Source organism: Pomacea canaliculata, linkage group LG1, assembly GCF_003073045.1.
Source record: "Pomacea canaliculata isolate SZHN2017 linkage group LG1, ASM307304v1, whole genome shotgun sequence".
Lineage (NCBI taxonomy): Eukaryota > Metazoa > Mollusca > Gastropoda > Architaenioglossa > Ampullariidae > Pomacea > Pomacea canaliculata.
Genome location: NC_037590.1, coordinates 29,649,784 through 29,667,260, shown reverse-complemented (window position 1 = coordinate 29,667,260; position 17,477 = coordinate 29,649,784). Strand labels below are relative to the sequence as shown.

General features: G+C 40.5%; 1 protein-coding gene across 1 annotated transcript in view; it reads right to left on the bottom strand.

The window, feature by feature from the left end:
- Positions 1 to 17,477, bottom strand: part of LOC112563321 (rap guanine nucleotide exchange factor 6-like) — a 62,727-nt gene that overhangs the window by 20,325 nt on the left and 24,925 nt on the right. Inside the window, 17 exon segments of the mRNA XM_025237205.1 lie at positions 697 to 804; positions 1,109 to 1,173; positions 1,374 to 1,593; positions 2,058 to 2,298; positions 2,737 to 2,845; positions 3,074 to 3,277; positions 4,617 to 4,634; positions 5,874 to 5,981; positions 6,167 to 6,331; positions 6,714 to 6,818; positions 7,022 to 7,139; positions 7,507 to 7,697; positions 8,169 to 8,261; positions 8,264 to 8,272; positions 10,411 to 10,644; positions 10,931 to 11,080; positions 14,144 to 14,219. Coding sequence (XP_025092990.1) covers positions 697 to 804; positions 1,109 to 1,173; positions 1,374 to 1,593; positions 2,058 to 2,298; positions 2,737 to 2,845; positions 3,074 to 3,277; positions 4,617 to 4,634; positions 5,874 to 5,981; positions 6,167 to 6,331; positions 6,714 to 6,818; positions 7,022 to 7,139; positions 7,507 to 7,697; positions 8,169 to 8,261; positions 8,264 to 8,272; positions 10,411 to 10,644; positions 10,931 to 11,080; positions 14,144 to 14,219 — 2,214 coding nt within the window.

The following is a 17,477-nucleotide window of genomic DNA, read 5'->3' as shown; positions in this document are numbered from 1 at the left end:
AAAAGATCTTGGAAGCAGGAAGGGCACTTTAATCATGGTATAATGAAACCAAACTTCATGACAACATATGACCCAGTGCTATATTAAAAGACCTTCAAAAAATTTTATCTTTAGCAGAAGGCTGATTTCACATGATTGGACCATTAGATTTTGAATGAGCTTTGCATCTTCTGGAGCCATCAATGACTAACATGATTTTTGCTCAGATTTTCTACATTCCTGATACAAGTTTGATATGTCAGGATGATTACAGTGCTGCCCAGTGATTGTCTACACTTTAGTTAGTTTGATTCAAGTGGGACAAGTGGTAAATAACCATGCTATATCATATATTTACTATATACACCAAAATATTTTCCAAATAAGCCTTAAATTTTTTTAAATATACATATACTGATGTAAATGGCATCATAATATAATGCACATGCTGAAGGAAAAAAAAAATGAAAAGCATGTTGCAACAAAAATGCAATTATCTTATATTGGCATCCATCAGTATCCACGTCTGACATGCATTTTTCCTCCCTAAGCAACATTTGCTAACTCAGTGTTTCTTGGGAGACTGCTCTGTGAGATGTGGATTCTGAGCACATAGCAAGGAAAAATAGTACTGTACATTGCTGTATATAGACAACATAAAAAAAAGTGCAGTAGAAAAATATTTACAAAAATATTCAATCAAGACATATCACAGACCTGCTATTGAGATTCAGGCGATCTGGCAAGTTTGCAAGTTGGTCAGGCAAACGTCGTCTTTTGATGAACATCTCTGATTCTACAGTAACTTCACACAGAGAGAAGTTGCTGCAAGGATAAATAAGGGGAAAGTAATTTAAATAAAACCATAATCGTCTATGATATACAACAGATTCTAAAGAAAAAGCATAATCTGGTCCTTGCTATGTTAGCAATATTAGGTGGACAGAACTTTCTCAGCAGAAATTCTGTAACCACTTGATGCACAAAGAATTCTTGGTTAAAGGCCTGCCTTTCCAAATTTTAGGCACAAAATGTGCTAGCCATGTTTTTGTTCTTTTTCCCAAAAGCTATGCTCCTTTTGATTTTACCAGGATCCTAACCAAAAATAAGAAACAGTCCCTGTGCTCACCAACTTGACTCCGTGATGCCAAACTCCTGCAGAGCGAGCATAACCACTTCCTTCGCTGTTGTTTCCTGCAAGATGTAGACATACCAGTCTAATGTAGTTTTTTTTTCAGAAAACATAAAAAGAACCTCCACATTTCCAGAACTTCACCTCAAAGCATGCTCTACTGATGCCATCAGCTGTAAGTCATCAAGAATGACTAATAATACATTTCAATGGACTAAATATATCAAAGCTCTTCTTCTTCAAAGAATACTGCTTAACTTACTTTGTGTATGAGAAGGAACTTGAAAGACTGATCAGCACGATAGACCTTCACCACATGTTCAGGATAATCACTTCTGTCATCAACACCTAATGTTAACGACGAGATATCAGGATTGCTAGCACTTAGATGATTAGAAAAGCCTGTTGTTGAAGATGATGACGATGATGATGATTTGCGAGATGGTTTGGAGTAAAGGCTTTCATCTGAATGGTTGATGTTTCTGTTAAAAACAAGACAGTACAGAAATTTTTTTTATGTAATTAAGTGTAGCAGGAGAAAGCTTACTAAACCTATTTGCCTTACTGTACATTTGATCTGCACCAAACAAATGAACAAACAAAAAAGGGTAGCAAAGCTTAAGATTTGCTAGAGAAGAGCTTGTCTGAAAATTAAGGATCCCTAAACATGAAGTAATAAACATGAAGTCTAGTACTTCTAGAACTTCTGTTGCAGCCCTATGTTCCCCAAGGAGTAACAAGGAATAAAGTAAAACTAGTAAACTTTGTAAAGAACTATCTGGTCTAGTTAACATGTCCATGCTTAAATACCCACTTATCCATCAGGGATCCTTTCTCTCAAGTCTTTACTGTTTGGTAAAGCCATGTAGCCAAAATAACCATGTCCTTACCAGATTAAAACAAAAACAGGGTTAAAACTGTTGAGCTCTTTAAACTGACCACTCACCCATTCATTTTAGGTAATATATTCATCTTCTCTAGAGCTTTTTTAATGCGGGGCTTGGTGCCCAGCCCAAAGAAACCTTTTCGTTCTGGCTTCTTTTCCTTCTCTGTTGTAATGAAAGATAGTGTAACCTCCAGATCGGGAGCAGACAGTCGGTGGTGGGCTGCTGGTGGAAGACCTGCTTCATCACGTTTTACTTTTCTTGGAGTGTTCTTTTCTGCAGACCTTAGCATTTCTTTAAAATCTGCCCAAAAGGTTTAAACCAACTGCACATCAGTTTAAGAAACACATATGCTGATGAAAACAACATACAAACCCCCCATCCAAAGAAAAAAGTTTGCCAGAAGTTTGCATCTCAGTCCTCACTTAATAACTGAATTTGTAGAGAATATTTCCATGTGTGGAGTTTGATGTGCTGTGCAAGAAATATTATAACTTCACCAATGGTTAACAATACACAGAAACACAAGCAGCAGCAAATAGATGTCACCTTGGCAACTGAGAATAAAGGGCGTGGATGAAAAAAGAAATTGTGTCAAAGAGCTCACTAGATCATGGAAAAATACACACACAAATTAAAAAAAAATTATGTTGAGTGTAGAGAGAGGTGTAGAACATCATGCAGAGAAGCTTAAGCAAAAGAACAATTTTTCACAGATTAAAAAGAAAAATTGGAACAGACCTTGCAGATTAGACTTTACGGAGATACAAAGATGAGTCGATCCTCGCAAAATCTCCAATGCCTTGTTATAGTAAATCTGCTGGAACTTGGTACCATTTACTTCCAGAATCTGTAACAAAAAACTCTTTGTGAACCAACTACAAAAATAAAAATTGTTGAACAATATGTGCTTAATCATTTCCCTTTACTGTAGATGCCTGAACAAATTTTATCTGCCCCTGTCCCTCCCCTTCAAAAAGAAACAAAACACCCCCTCCCCAAACTGTCAACCAAACTATATCATCTAACCCAACACAGACACAGAGCATCTTTCTTTGAAGTTTAAACCAATGCCAACCTGATCGCCTCGCTTCAATCCAACTTCAGCAGCCTTGGACCCTTTGTCCACCTTAGTAATGAAGATGCCATGTCCCCGTTCTTGCCCGCCCAGAATAGAGAAATGGAGAATCTCGTCTCGTGCAGTACGCATCAATGTCACAGTGCGAACTTTTGCTTTTGCAGTGCATGCCATGTTTAGTAGGCTCATCTGTCCAACCATCCGCTGCAACATCAGTTGACAATCAATGGTAGGATTGGTGTGAGGTTACACTAAGTTGTGTAAACATTTTCTGGACTGCTTCACAGCATCAAGTCCATGAACACATTAGAAACCCCTAACCAGCATATACTACATACATTGCAAAAGTTACTTATAACATTTCTGATATGACAGGATGGCCAATTCACACCCTTACCATTATTTTCTGATTAAAAATGACCTGTAAACCATACTTGTGGGTGAAAAATCATCAAAACATGAATCAGCAGATACTGCCTGGTGTTTGTAACAAATAATACAAAAGCAGTAACCCCAGTGGAATAAGTAACGAAAATCTATTAATTACAAAAACACACAACACACATACGTGCATGTAGGCACACACACAACTCTGCAAGGCATGGCATGTTATATCTCCAATGCTGGTTTATGTTCTTAGAATGTTTACTTTAGCTTAAAACACTCTGAACATACAATATTAACATAAAAAGATGATAAAATCAAATGACATATCAAACAATCCACGCCCATGTTGGTTAGATTTCTATTTAGGCACACGATCTTTGGGAGACAAAGAGGAAAAATTGTCAGCATCTACAACCAGAAGCTCAGGTGTATTTAGGAAGGTGTGTCAAGAAATGACAGGTAGTAGGCAGCAGCAAGAAAAGGAAAGTCTCTATGAGAAATGTTATTATGGCATATTTTAGAGTGAAAAGCAGTTACATATTTTTCTTAATAAGTGACAAATCAGCCAGCCATCACCAGTTAGCTGTTAATTCTATCCACAGAGCTTTTGGAGATGTTAACGCCATGGTGTGCCACTTCAATTAGTGCATTGTGGGAAAAGGAGAAAAGTCAATAAATTAATTTTTTTCTGATTACAAAATTTACTGAGCAATTGTCTTGGTCCACTTAGTTAAGCTTGAAATAAAGCCTTATGAAGCTATGAGTCAGAAAAGCAAATAGAAAAGTTAACATGTAAAAGACAGAAAAGGAATGAAAAAAGTAGTAGGGATTATAAGCTGTTGAAGGCAATAAAATTGAAAAACTACTGTTAATGTGTCACGAAAAGCAACCATGTTTGCTCTTTTGCACCAACAATTCTGTGTACTTTGTTACGGCATGGTTTCTGCATTTTGTTTTTAAACAATAAGCATTTAGTTTACCCACTATCATCATGACAATGAAAAAGATGTTGAGATTTTGTGGAATCACCTAATGTGGGCAATCCAGAATAAACCTGGAGCTTTCACCTAAACACAGATTTTACATTTGCCATGTGATGAGGTAAAATACATGGGGATACATTGTTAGCCATCTGCAAGTAGAAGCCAATGCTTACCTCAAAGTCTGTTTCTGACTAAAAACAAGAATTGCAGAAAAAGATTATAACCCAATACTTCCCACTTTCGTCTTATTATTCCACACAATGTTTTTCAATGAACTGTATATTCATATCATTGTGGGTTGGTAACAGTTCACAAGATTTAGGTTTGCCCCTCTTCTCCACCCGCGAGACTTGAAAAGAATAAAATCAAAGCAAGAGCTAGCAGCATGGCATCATTTGATAGTTAGGCTTGACTTTGTTCAAGTGCAAGTCAGAAAATGGGTGAGGAATAAAAACCTATCAGAGGCATGCCCATTCCTATCTTTAAAAAGTGTGCTGGATAAGGATGTTACAAATGCATGCAATGTAAAATGTTCAACACAAAAAATGTCCATTAACAGTCAGAATTTCAGAAAACACAAAACTGATCAAGCAGAAAAATGATTACTAATGACATCAAAGCCAAATATGTCAGCCAATTAATTTTTGAAAAGCATTTCAATTTCTCAACTGCTGAGACACAAGTTTTTATCAAGCATAAAATTTCATATAACAGATACAAAAGCCAAAGAAGTTCAAAGTGAGTTTTCAAAAGCACTTCATTTTCTCAATTGTTTTACAACAGTGGGTACCCACAAAAACTAATGCTAAATGCGCACCATGAGTTTTTCTTCCAGACATTATTAACCACAGAAAATTGCTTTAATACTTGAAGTGGCTTGAGGCTTACCTTCTAGATATGTAGTGCACTACATATCTGTCAACTAGCCTTGTTTATATGCTGCATCATTTACTCAGATTACAAATAACAATGTAGTAATGCAGACATCGATGTCCACGTTACTCAGGCACTAATCTCTCTGACCACATTTAAAAGAAAGAATTAGCGACCTCAAACCAAAAGAAGGCAGAGACTCATTTTTGCTTTGACTGCTACTGCCCTTTTAAAATCTGTTCTCTTGCCTTTCATTATATGCTCAAACATATAATTTACTATGGGGGTGGGTGGGAGGAACCTTTCTAAATTCACCTTAATTGTGCTGAGAGACAAGTTTCTGATGACTCTATGTGTGTATCTGAGAACATCACACCAGTGGCATGAGGAAATCTGCCTTTTTTGACAACAAAAGATATGTTTATAAATCAGTCCTAGTTATCAACTGCCACAGAAAAACTCTTAAAAAATGTGGAATTCTGACCTCCCACAAGCAACCAATCCCAAATCCAAGCTGTAAACAAGAAAAAGGGCATTTAGATTAAATCAAAACCAACCTCCTGTTCAAGCAGGCATTCAAAATGCTCTAGGAACTCGCACATTGCAGGGTCTGTCTCGAAGTCATTAAAGTGGTTGTTAACCCAAAACAGCACCACTCGAGTCACCTGTAAAATATTTATGGAAAAGGGATGATTCAAAGATTTTCAAGCATGAAAGCACCCACAACAAGAGTAGAATTCATATCAAATGCTTCATGTCATTGTATTCCTACTTTAGATTCCCCTATACCTCTACTCCTAAACGTACAAACTCTTAAGAGTTCTTTATCAAGCATTTAGTTTGGTCATACCCTGGGTCTGTAGCTGGGATTGTCAAACCAATGAAGCAAACTGTTAGCCAGGTGAATTGGGCCATCCAGGAAAGTGCGGTATGTGAGCAGGAAGTCCTCAACATACGTGGGATCGATGGCTGAATGATCCTCAACTAGATGTTGCATAAGCCGTGCGGGTGTACCCTACACATGGAAACTTAAGATTCTAGATGGATACCAAAGCAGTCACAAAGGCACACAAGATGCACTTACTTGGCTTTAGGAAACATGTTTAATATTGCTGTTTACATCCCCTTTGTCTTAAGATTACATACCATACTACTTGCATTCTGCTCTTTCCCATGACATGAATTACTCACTGAATTACTATATGTCATTAATCCAATTTTTTAAAGCTTTCATATTTTTCTCCTAATCAGCAACATTAGAAAACCCATGTTCTAAAGTAAATAAATTAATTTTAAAAATGCCACAAATAACAAACATACACAAAATGAACCACAACCAATAACGAAATGGAGTGTTCTATGAACAACTAACAATAATAAATAAGACAAATGCTAACCCTTATAACAATCTGGCCTTTTCTGTTGCCTCCCTCCAGCTCACGATGTTCTGTCACCATGACAACCTGGCCTTGTTCCTCGTGCCTTTGTGTGTTCTCTTTTTCCTGGAAGACAAAGGCCTTAAACTCACTGGTCATCACTTTGCTTGCTTTTGCTATATTATTTTATATAAATATTTTACAGTTAACTTATATTAGTTTAACTTTGTAAAAAATTTCACAGTTCCAATGTTTGTTAACTCTTCCTAACATTAACAGCTTACGACAACACACAAATTCAGGTGGGAAAGCAATCAAACCTTATTTACCTGGTTTAGAATGTGATAGTAATCCTGTTGTGCAATACAGACAAACTGACAGTCATCTACCATTGTACGCATCACTCCATTGTGGTACAACTTCTCTATAGTAGGTGTGATTCCAAAACTGTTCACCAGAAAAACATCATTAAATAATAATGTATGACCTTACTTTCTAGTACTTTCTTTTAAATCCACATTATCCTTGTTCAATGGAATATGTATGCACTTGTGCATTTTTCTGAGAAGAAAACTGTGCACTTCTTTGATTTTTATGGCATAAATATTTAATGCTTTGAAAATCTGCTCTCTTCCCAGCCAAAAAACCCCATCCTACTATATCAATATCACATTAAATACATTGGTACATCGAGAGGGAGTGAGAAAGCGCTTCATTCAGTCTTTTAATTTTTCAAAGACAAGCTAAAATGAAGTATAATACTCCACAGAAAAGATCTACACAAGTTTTGTACCCTAAAAATGACTATGCTAACCTGTCGCCCATCTGCAGACGCTCCACACTGCCATCTGGCCGTGTAATCTCAACCTCGCCATTTAAGATGACAGACCAGGAGTCCAGCTCCTCCCCATCTTTCATGACCACAGTTCCCTCACGTGGGACAACAGCAAATACCATGACACTACATAGTGCTCGCCGAGTCATTTGGGTCATGTTGGCAAATGCCTGAACAATCATTGCAAAAAACATTTTATAAAAAAACAGAAAACAGGAAGACTTACAATTAACATTTTATAAAGTCTTTAAAAACACGTGGCGATAACCACAAACTGATAAAATAACTAAAAACAATGAAAACCATTAAACTTTTCAGGATTTCAATTTTTGTTGCAATTCAATGAACCTACTGCCTTTCATGTTTCAAACAGGAACATTCACATGAACTATACCCTGTGAATGACAATTTATTTGTAATCTAACAATACAATATAGGCACAAGATTTATATAATAATTAGAGAACATAAAGATTGTGATCACTGCATTATAACTGCCAAATTACATAGACTGCATGTGTGTACACAATAGTACACACACATATATATATATATCTACATATGTTTCAGTAAAAATGTAAAATTACTCTTAAGTAAAGGATGCACAAGCAATGAGATGCAAAAACAGTCAGAACTGCTTACTCTAAAATGTTGCATAAACTCCATGAGTATTTCAATGTCATCTTCTGTTCTTTCAGAGGCAGTCTTTTCCAGGCAGTCTCGTACAGTGTCATCATTCGAATAGACTAAGAACAAATCAAAACAAACCAAGTAAAGAACAATTTATATCTTCAATCAGTCTGTATCTTTAAACATGCAATCCAGGCTGAAAGAAAAAAATTCTGAAAGTCTTACTTGGGTACATTAAAGACACATCATATGTCAATTTTAATAAAATAAATAAAAAAAATAAAAAGGCCTTCCCCTTAAGTTTTCTACTTTACTCTCAAGTGTATCAACATACACAAACTCTTTGACAATAAGTCATAGTTAATATTCTTTTCTGACTGCAGTTAGCACCACAAAATAGAATAAGAAAACTTCTTAAACATTACATATCTTACACCGGTAGCAACAGTGATGCAACAAAATATGTTGAGGAGTAATTACTGTCAAAACTGATTTTTTAATCTGACCATTAAATGTGAAAAATAAAATAAAGGAAACATTCGGTGCTACTGGCCAAGTACAAAAGCTCCTGATGCAGTTCTCTCCACATAGTTTTGAGTTAGTATCTTCATCATTTGTTGTCTAAATAATGCACTCCAACAATCAATGCTGTGCTATAAATACACTGTGAAATATGTACCTTGGTACATGATTGATAAAGATGATTATCCTGTTTTAGAAGTATTTTTCATTTCTGCACTATCAGTAAGTCTTTTTTTTCAGTTTTCTTGTTTAAGCAGTCTTTATGGAATTACACTTACTGTTAATGAAACAATTTTTCTTTGTAACCCTTGACTTATCTAGTAAACATAAAAAATCTGTAGACATTTTTCTTGTTAAAGTGGTGTCCTAAACAAAAGTAATATTAAATGAAATATGATTCTGGAGCAAGCAAGCACCACCTGAGCATAAAAGAAAAAAAAAAATCAGGAAACTTCATGGATGCATTAATTTTGCAAGGTTATGGCACTTCCCATGCTCTGAGTCTATTACCATTAAGAATCATCTCCCCTTTAATGTCAGTCTCAATGTTACAAGCAAATTCCCCTTGTTTTCAGTTCTTATAGCCTGATAAGCTCATTCAATAAATATTAAATGCAGCTGGTGCTTATGCACACAATGTTTTTTCAACTCCATGCTCTGTACACATGCATTAGATGGTTTTACTTCCTGAAGCTTGCCCTACATCACATCCACTTATGAACCAAATCTGCATCAATGCTGCCTACAAGTAGAAAGGAGGGTGCTTAAGTGGACAAAACAAATGTTCTATCAAAAAAAAGTTCCCATGGGTTCTAGGCCAGACTGGGAATGTGCTAGTGCAAGGAACTAGGACATGACTAACAATGGGTGACATCCTGCTATTTACCTCACAGATAGCAGTGAGAAAAAACACACAATCTCAGGTGAAACTTTGAATTGGCTGAATGCTTGTAATATGAGGGTGAGAATATACAGCTGAAATATGAGCTTGTGTCTTAAGTATTTATTCTGTGTTTGAGAAAAAGAGACCTAAGCGCTGTTGTCTGGTAATCATGGAGTCAAAAACAGGCCACATATACAAAGTGATAATTGTGAGACAGCTCAGGTGCCCAGAACAAAATTAATGGATGTTACAGTCTGTTTTCAGGGCTTAAGGTTGGCAGCACTCACTACAATTAACAAACTGTAATTAGAAAGGCTGAAATTAATAATAAATGTGATTTATGTAGTCCATAATCACACTTATGAAGAAGCATGCTCTTAGTGTTTAAGAATGAGACATGGACAGCATATGAAGGATGGAAAGATAAGCAACTGTACAGACAAGTAATAAAAGACAAATATAGAAGACCCAAAGATGAATCAGGAAACAAAAAGTATAGAAGGATTCAGAAACACTTTGCTTTGAAAATCTGCTTTGAAACAACATGTCTTGATTATTGATTGTAAAGTCTTTTCTCCATTTGACAGTCTACAAAACATTTCTAACACTTTACCTCGTTCTTCGCTGATGGCTTTCAAAGTGATAATGATAACATGGGAGAAAACTGCGGCAATAAAGAACTTTCTAGATCTTAAATCAGCAGCAGAATTATAGCTGATGGATAAGAGTAAAATATAGTGCTGTAAACCTGGATAGTGTACTTCAGAATAATATGGAATAAATCAAAAGAGAATAAGACAAAAATACTTTAATACTACATTTCTCTAAGACAATGAATGATTTATTCACCTCAGTGGACTCTGCATACCCCTCCTCATCATCTGAGTCTACCATACTCTCCACCAATCCACTCATATCTGCTTCTGGATTATCTGGGTCTTCCAAAGATGACTGCATCATGTCAGACCCCGAGTATGCACTTGATGTATCGCTTGCACGAGAACTTCTTTTCATCAACTGGTCATGACGCAGAAAAGGTTCTCGTAGCATCAATCCTACAGCTCCCCCGCCATCTACTGGTAACTGAAAACATTAAAACATATTTTATAATCGCACAATGAGCTCCATAAATTTATAAATAGCAGATAAACTTGAGTACAGAAAGAACAAAATACCTATGTATGTAAGGACAAGGAAATGAGATTATAAGGAAGTATATCTCAACTTGTCCCTCCCTCCTGTAGGTGCTGTGATACCCCCTGACATCATTGATGTGATTTTAGATTTTTACAGCTCTGTTGTTAGCTTAGAAATATGTAGGAAAACTGGTGAACAAGAGAAACAGGCACCTGTCAATTATGTGGCATACCTGTTCAATCACACTATCTGAGTTCATCCTTCGTATGCCTGTTCGAAGGTCAAGGTGGGGATCCAGGTTTGGAGACAACAGCCGATCTAAATTGGCTGAGCATGTATTGCGCTGACCTCCTTTATGTGCCTGTACATCTGGGTAATCGATCTGGAACAATACAACACACATAAAAAATTAAACATTTTCAACTTTTGCCCTTACTCCCAATTTTTATAAAAAGTGTTTAATGCTTCAGTAAAAAAAAAGTCACATTACCAATTTTTATTAAGATATTTTATAACCTTCAAGAAGCCTGCCTTCACTATATTCAACACAGCAGGCAAAATGTTTCTTATAAAATTAGATAAAAGACTAGTTAAAATGCTTTATTTTCAATGTATGGATGTATAAACAAACTTAAGTAGGGAATTTAAAAAAGTGAGTTGTGAGCATACAAGCTTGTAGAAGTAGAAACCAGAAAGAAACAAAAGATTAGTGGTGCATGGAAATGCCTGAATCTTCAAAGTAAAATGATTTTTTTTCTTTTTTCAAAGGAGTTAGGGAAAAAGCTAAGTGCTCTGTTAATAAATCTTTTAAAATGTTGCATAGCCACAAAAAGAAAAACTGCCTGGTTCTGGAACAAAGTAACCAACTTATCTGACATCCTAACTTATAACCTGTACAGTGTCATTTTTGACTCTTTGGTCAACAGTTATAAATGGTAAAACTACGTAGCTTTACATTAATTTACTTTTAGCAATATTTTGCACTTAGTCTGAGCTATGAGACAATGTAGACTGATGTGGCAAATATTCTCACCTCATGAGAATGATACACCGCTTCTATAACATGCGTCATATCCAAGTCAATGTACGGTATATCCCCAATGCTATCGCTGCTTCCCTCCTCTACTAGTGTGGTGTCTATCCTGAACGGTCTTCTCTCAAACCCATTTTTATGCTTTGTCTCCGACTTAGAGGGAGCCACTTCCTCCCTGGTCATCTCCAGCCTCATCATTTTCATCAAATTCTTCATCGCCATGGCCGCACCGAAGCACACACACACACTGCTCACCGCGAATCCCAGAGGCTAACGTGCATCAATCAATCTCATCTGAACAGTCGTGCTACATAGTGCTTACTTCCTCCCGTCTTTTTTTTTTCTTTTTTGAAGAGAGGGGTGGGAGCGCTGCTCTATGTTGATAGACACAAACACAATAAAACAAACACTGCGCTCTCAAAATCAGTTCATCGATCAAACACAATTCACAACCCCATTTTCGTTGACAATGTCCACACGACGAACTCCCTGTTCTGTTTCCCTTAATCACTGTGAACCTCCAACGATGTTATGTTGTTGAAACTTATCCGCTCACGACCGTACTCGGTACAGGCGCACTCTTTTCCTCCCGTTGGATTCCCTTCCTTCCGATTGTAGGGAGGGGGAGCAGCTCTGGCGGTCTAGCAAACAAGAAGAACACCGTCCCACGGCGAAAAGGTTCCAAAGATGCACGGCGCCAGATAAAAGTCAGGCTGGATTCCTCACGAAGCGCGACACCCAGCTATCGCTTGACAGCGTCCAGGGCGGTCCAGCACGAGCATCTGCACGTTGCGGTCAGGCCGTGTCGAGGCGAGAGCCTGGCCACACAGCCACCTTCTCTCGCATCCTGTTGGCCCTCACACACACACAGCGGCCCTGTTCTTCAAGAACACACCCCCGTCTTCAATGAGAAGTCTTTTCTCAAGAATGTTCTATATATACATGCATAAAAAATCCTGGGAATGATTCTGGTACACGGAACTGGAGCTGCGTTTCGCGACTGTCCTGCGTTGTTTTAGACTATCTGGCAGCCGCCGGAGTAGGAATGGAGGAAGTTTGGAACGAGGGGTGGGGGAGGGAAGGGGAGGGGTGAGCTGGTAAGTGATGTCGATGGTGCAGCGATGTGTTTTGCCATTCAACGCAGACTTTGAGCACGCAGGCGTCAGCGGGAGAACGAGAGGCCTGTTGACTGTGTGGTTAAGTGAAAAGTCGTGCTGACGGGTCGGTGCGTCAGACAGTCAAGCACCGTGCACAGGAAGGACAACAAGAGGTCCCGGAACTGTCACCATCCCTGACTGACGATGTCCACACGCACACACAGAGCAGAGCATGCGTGCACGCACATTTTCCGCTTTTCGTAGGCCAAGCAAGCTTCATCCGTCACTCACTCCCCGTCAGCCATGGCGTATTGACGGTCAACTCCGGCAACACGGCACGGCCGACCATTGTTTCGTAATTGTGAAATGAGAATATCTGAGTATAGGTCTCGACACCATCGAGAACAGCGGCGTGCCTTTCACATTAGTTGCTGTGTATCAGCGATGTCTAGCAAATCATAACTCCACAGTGACGAGGAATGACTACTCTGTACTTAGCCTACCCTAGGGGAACGGCGAAAATGATTTTGTAAACGATTCTGCTTGTGGGATATAAGCTTTTACGAGCTAACCTACCGGTTGTCATGATGCTCTTCCTCACCCTGCCTCCCTGTCACTCAAGGAGCCATTGCTACATCAATAAAGCAGCATTTCTGAGAGAATGTCTTTTGCTCTACTTCCAATTTACTGCTTTTATAAATACTATCATTTCTATGTAAAAATGTTCTTTTTTGGCTAATGTCTTAAGTCAAAATACAAATGCCCCCGGAAAAGTACGGTTCTCGTGGCAGAACTTTCCCGTGGAGACCCAGCCCGAGATTAATTTATGAATCAGAAAATCAGAAAAGTCAAGAGTATGTGTAAATGGGTTGGTACAGAACGCCCTGTAGAACTGCTCATCTGATGGGATGTCAGAGCACTGTGATTCACTCATTATCACTACTGAAATCTCAGCGACATCCCGCAAAGCAGCTGCCCACAGGGTCGTGACCTCATTACATCCCTATACTGGGTCATTTTACAAAATCCCTCTGTCGTTGGGACCCAACTCCGCCCACGCCCACTAAGTGCTGTTCCTGTCCACACCCACTGCCTATTTCTGCATTGGCGGTTCCGGATGCTAAGATGACTTATAAAGAATTATCAGTCTGAGGAAACGTGGTCGTTGTATGATCACAGTCTGAAGACGTGTGCCCTTCATGACCTCAGCCTCTACCTTCTCGCAGTAATTAATTTTCTTAAATTGCCGTATGGATGGAACGTGAGCGAAAGAATGCACGCAGCTGAAAGAAAAGGGAGGTATGCAGGTACTGACCGCTATCATTTCTGACGGCTCCAGGGTCAGGCACTCGCTGGTCCTCCGTGCACATCCTTGGCTGCGCTTACCGAAGCTGTAACAGACAGAATCACATGAAAAACTTCATTTCGTTCTACTGAGTATGTAACACCCACAACCGATGACTTTGGGATACAACTTAAGTATAAAAGTTACAACTTAGCTATCAAAATCGATTCGGGGTGAAAGAGAGAGAGAAAGAAAGAGAGAATGGAGTGGAAGCGACACCCCCCTCTTCACTTCTCCCGCTCTTTTGTTTTAGAGATAATTTCGGCCCCTTCAGAAAATGACGTGACCCCCGACCCTCTCCCCTAGTGAACCCATGAAAATCGCGAACTCATCTTGAAGTATGATAGAACAACAATTAAAAAGCAAATTTTGTCACATTTAAAAATGTTCTTTAAAACGGCAAAACAACTGTTTCGTTCACAGTCACACGGAGCTAAAGACAGAACGCAGCTCAAGGAAGTGATGAAAGTTTCTGTTCTCGTGACACTATGACACCAAGGAAACAAAACAGAGCAGCTCGAATCGTTCTCGCTTTCTGCACCCACCCAGCCACTCGCATCACACACCCAGTCAGCTTTTTGTCAATACGAAAGCGAAATAAGATACTCCCACCAAAAAAAAAACAAAACAAAACAACAACAAAATACCAACGACAAACAAACATCACGAGCGAGCGAGTGTATCAGAGGCGGGGGTAGAATAAAATTAAGAGCGCTTACAAAAAGCGTAAAAGAAGACAGCGGCAATAACTGCCTGAAAGAATGGGTTTTAAAAAAAAAAACGTAGAACTTTATTTACAGGATAAACAAACGGGAAAACAAACCACACTGTATACCTAACTGCTCTTGGAAAAGGCAATAGTTATACTTGACACCCCACCCCAAATATCACTCCAACAATGTGAGAGAGAACGTGATCAAGAGAGCTGTGAGCGGCCCAAGGCAGCGCGCCGCTACAGACAGAAGCATTCATAGGCGTGTGGTCAGACAAAACCTTTTCAACATTCACCATCACAAGAAAACACAGCATTCCATTCTCTGGTAATGCCAATTACTTCACGGGGATTGCTGCGAGATTTCTTTAATCATTAGCGAGCTGTACCCTGACCCAATCGAGCTGAGACTATAAGCATGTACACATAATCCTAGTTTTCATTGCTACCTGCTCCCGTGTAGTGACTGCAAAGTGTCCCAGTGTGGGCATGCGGGTTCACTTGCCACCAGGTGACTGTCACCGGCGTTGATCTTTTCCACCTCCTGAAGCAAAGAAGCTTCCCCACCCTCTGGAATGCTCGGTTTGCGTGCACCTGGTTGCAGCGCATGGACAGCCGCTCTGCCACTGGGACGTTCGCAAGTCACCTGCTGATCGGAGCTCTAGAGTCCGCCCGTCCCCTCTGGCCCCGTCTGTCCACCTGGCAACGTCCTCTCGGCCACGGTGCACGTCATTAGATTCTGGAGTGTCGGCCGCCTTGGATTCCTCGCACGGCGGTGGCATGGCTTGTCCACGCGGGTTGCCGTTATTGCTGCCTCCTTCGTGACGAAGGCCGGCGTCTCGGCGTTGCCGATAACGTAGAAGAACATTAGTGCAAGCCCCACTGATACAACCTGTGCAAGTGGTGCTTAGGTGCACGATCTCTCAGCTCCTTGTCGTGGACGGTTTGTCACGAGATTCTAGCGCGTGCGACTCGAGCGGCGGATTGCGGCAACTTTTGGCTGTGGAGGCGTCGAAGGAGCGGAGGATTCTGGCACAGACAGGACGGTACGAGTCCGTGTAATAAGAGCCTGATATTATAAGACCTCGCCAAGCTTCGTGACGCCGCGGCCCAATCAAAGGTCGCGAACGGATTGTCGCCGTCACGCAACATTGCCGCTCAACGTCTTCTCACGCTCCAGTTCCTGAAACACACTGTGTGTGTGTGTGGCTTCAGTCAGTCTGACGTACACTCGTGTTTAGTAACTTTATCCAGAATCATCTGACGACATCAGTCTTTCCGCCACCAAGAGTCCCAGAGCAGTTTAAAGTTCAAGGATGTTTTTATTAAAAGCGGATCTTGTCGGCGGCTGGGAGGTGGTGGTTGCGGCGGCGGTGGTGGTGGTGGAATTGGTGTTAAGCCAACACCTAAGGCTATATCACGGCAAGGCAGCCAGCCCTGTAAATGGTGGTGGTGGGGACGGTGGGGAAAAACAAATGCTTGAAAAGCACACCACCATTCCACCCCGGACGTTGTGTACGCCACGCAGAAGGTTTCGGCACCCGACAATTTCTCGGGGACTTGAGACGGGTGGCAACGGCCAGTCGATGCCGTGCGCACAACAATGATGTGGTGCTTGTGCGTGCTCACACTACGCCTGCCACTGTCTACGCACCGTCGTCGTCGAGGTGGTGGCCACCACACAGACCGAGACTTACGCTGCTGGCGTGGTCTGGCTCCAATGTCCGCTGAACCGTGACGTGGAGCTCCACGAAAAGACAATGACACTTTGTAGTAACACGTAATCCATGCTGGATAACCATACCTCTCCCCGTCCCTACCTTTTCTTTTCACCTTCGCGTCATTACAATCGGCATCAACCAGCAGAAACCTCCTCAGGGTGTCGCACAACATCTCAAGTACAAACAAGGAAGCGCTGAGACGAAACCTCCTTCCCCACACCACTCCAGGTCACAATGCTTTCGTCCACGAATGCAAGTGGTGATGGCTGGAGTTATGTCCTGCAAACTGTACCAGCGGAGAGGTGTTTGATCAGCAAAACACGTTTCACCTATTTCTGCACTGTCTTCACCGCTGGAGGGTGTGAGAGTAGCGTGACAAAAGGTCAGTCTAGAGTGCTCCGTAGCCGCCGGCGTATCGGTGATCTGTGCCTCGGTTAAGTAAATATTTAACCACAACCGTCACCAGAAGCGTCAAAGGCAGTGACGGTGGACACGGGAAAGTAGAAAGGTCCGATTCAAATGCGCCACTCAGTGCCTAAAGGCATTCTAAAATGATGCTCATCTTTCTACGGCTGCATTATCCGCACACGTGAACCCGTGTTCTTTTGTCACATCTGTTGTGGTAGCAACAACTCGCGGTTTATCCAAGCTTGGTGCAACACAGCAAAACGTGTGACGAGGTGCACGCACTATGGCTGTGTAACTAATCGTGAAGAATATGCTGGCCTGGGCACGAGGGATGAGGGAGATGTGTATCCGGCTTTTGCTTCCACAGGTGGGAGGCCGATGCCGAGTTGCTCGTGTTCCCCAGCGTACAGTTACTGAAGGCCGCGTGCACGTCTGTCACTGAAGACAGGCTCCACTACACTGC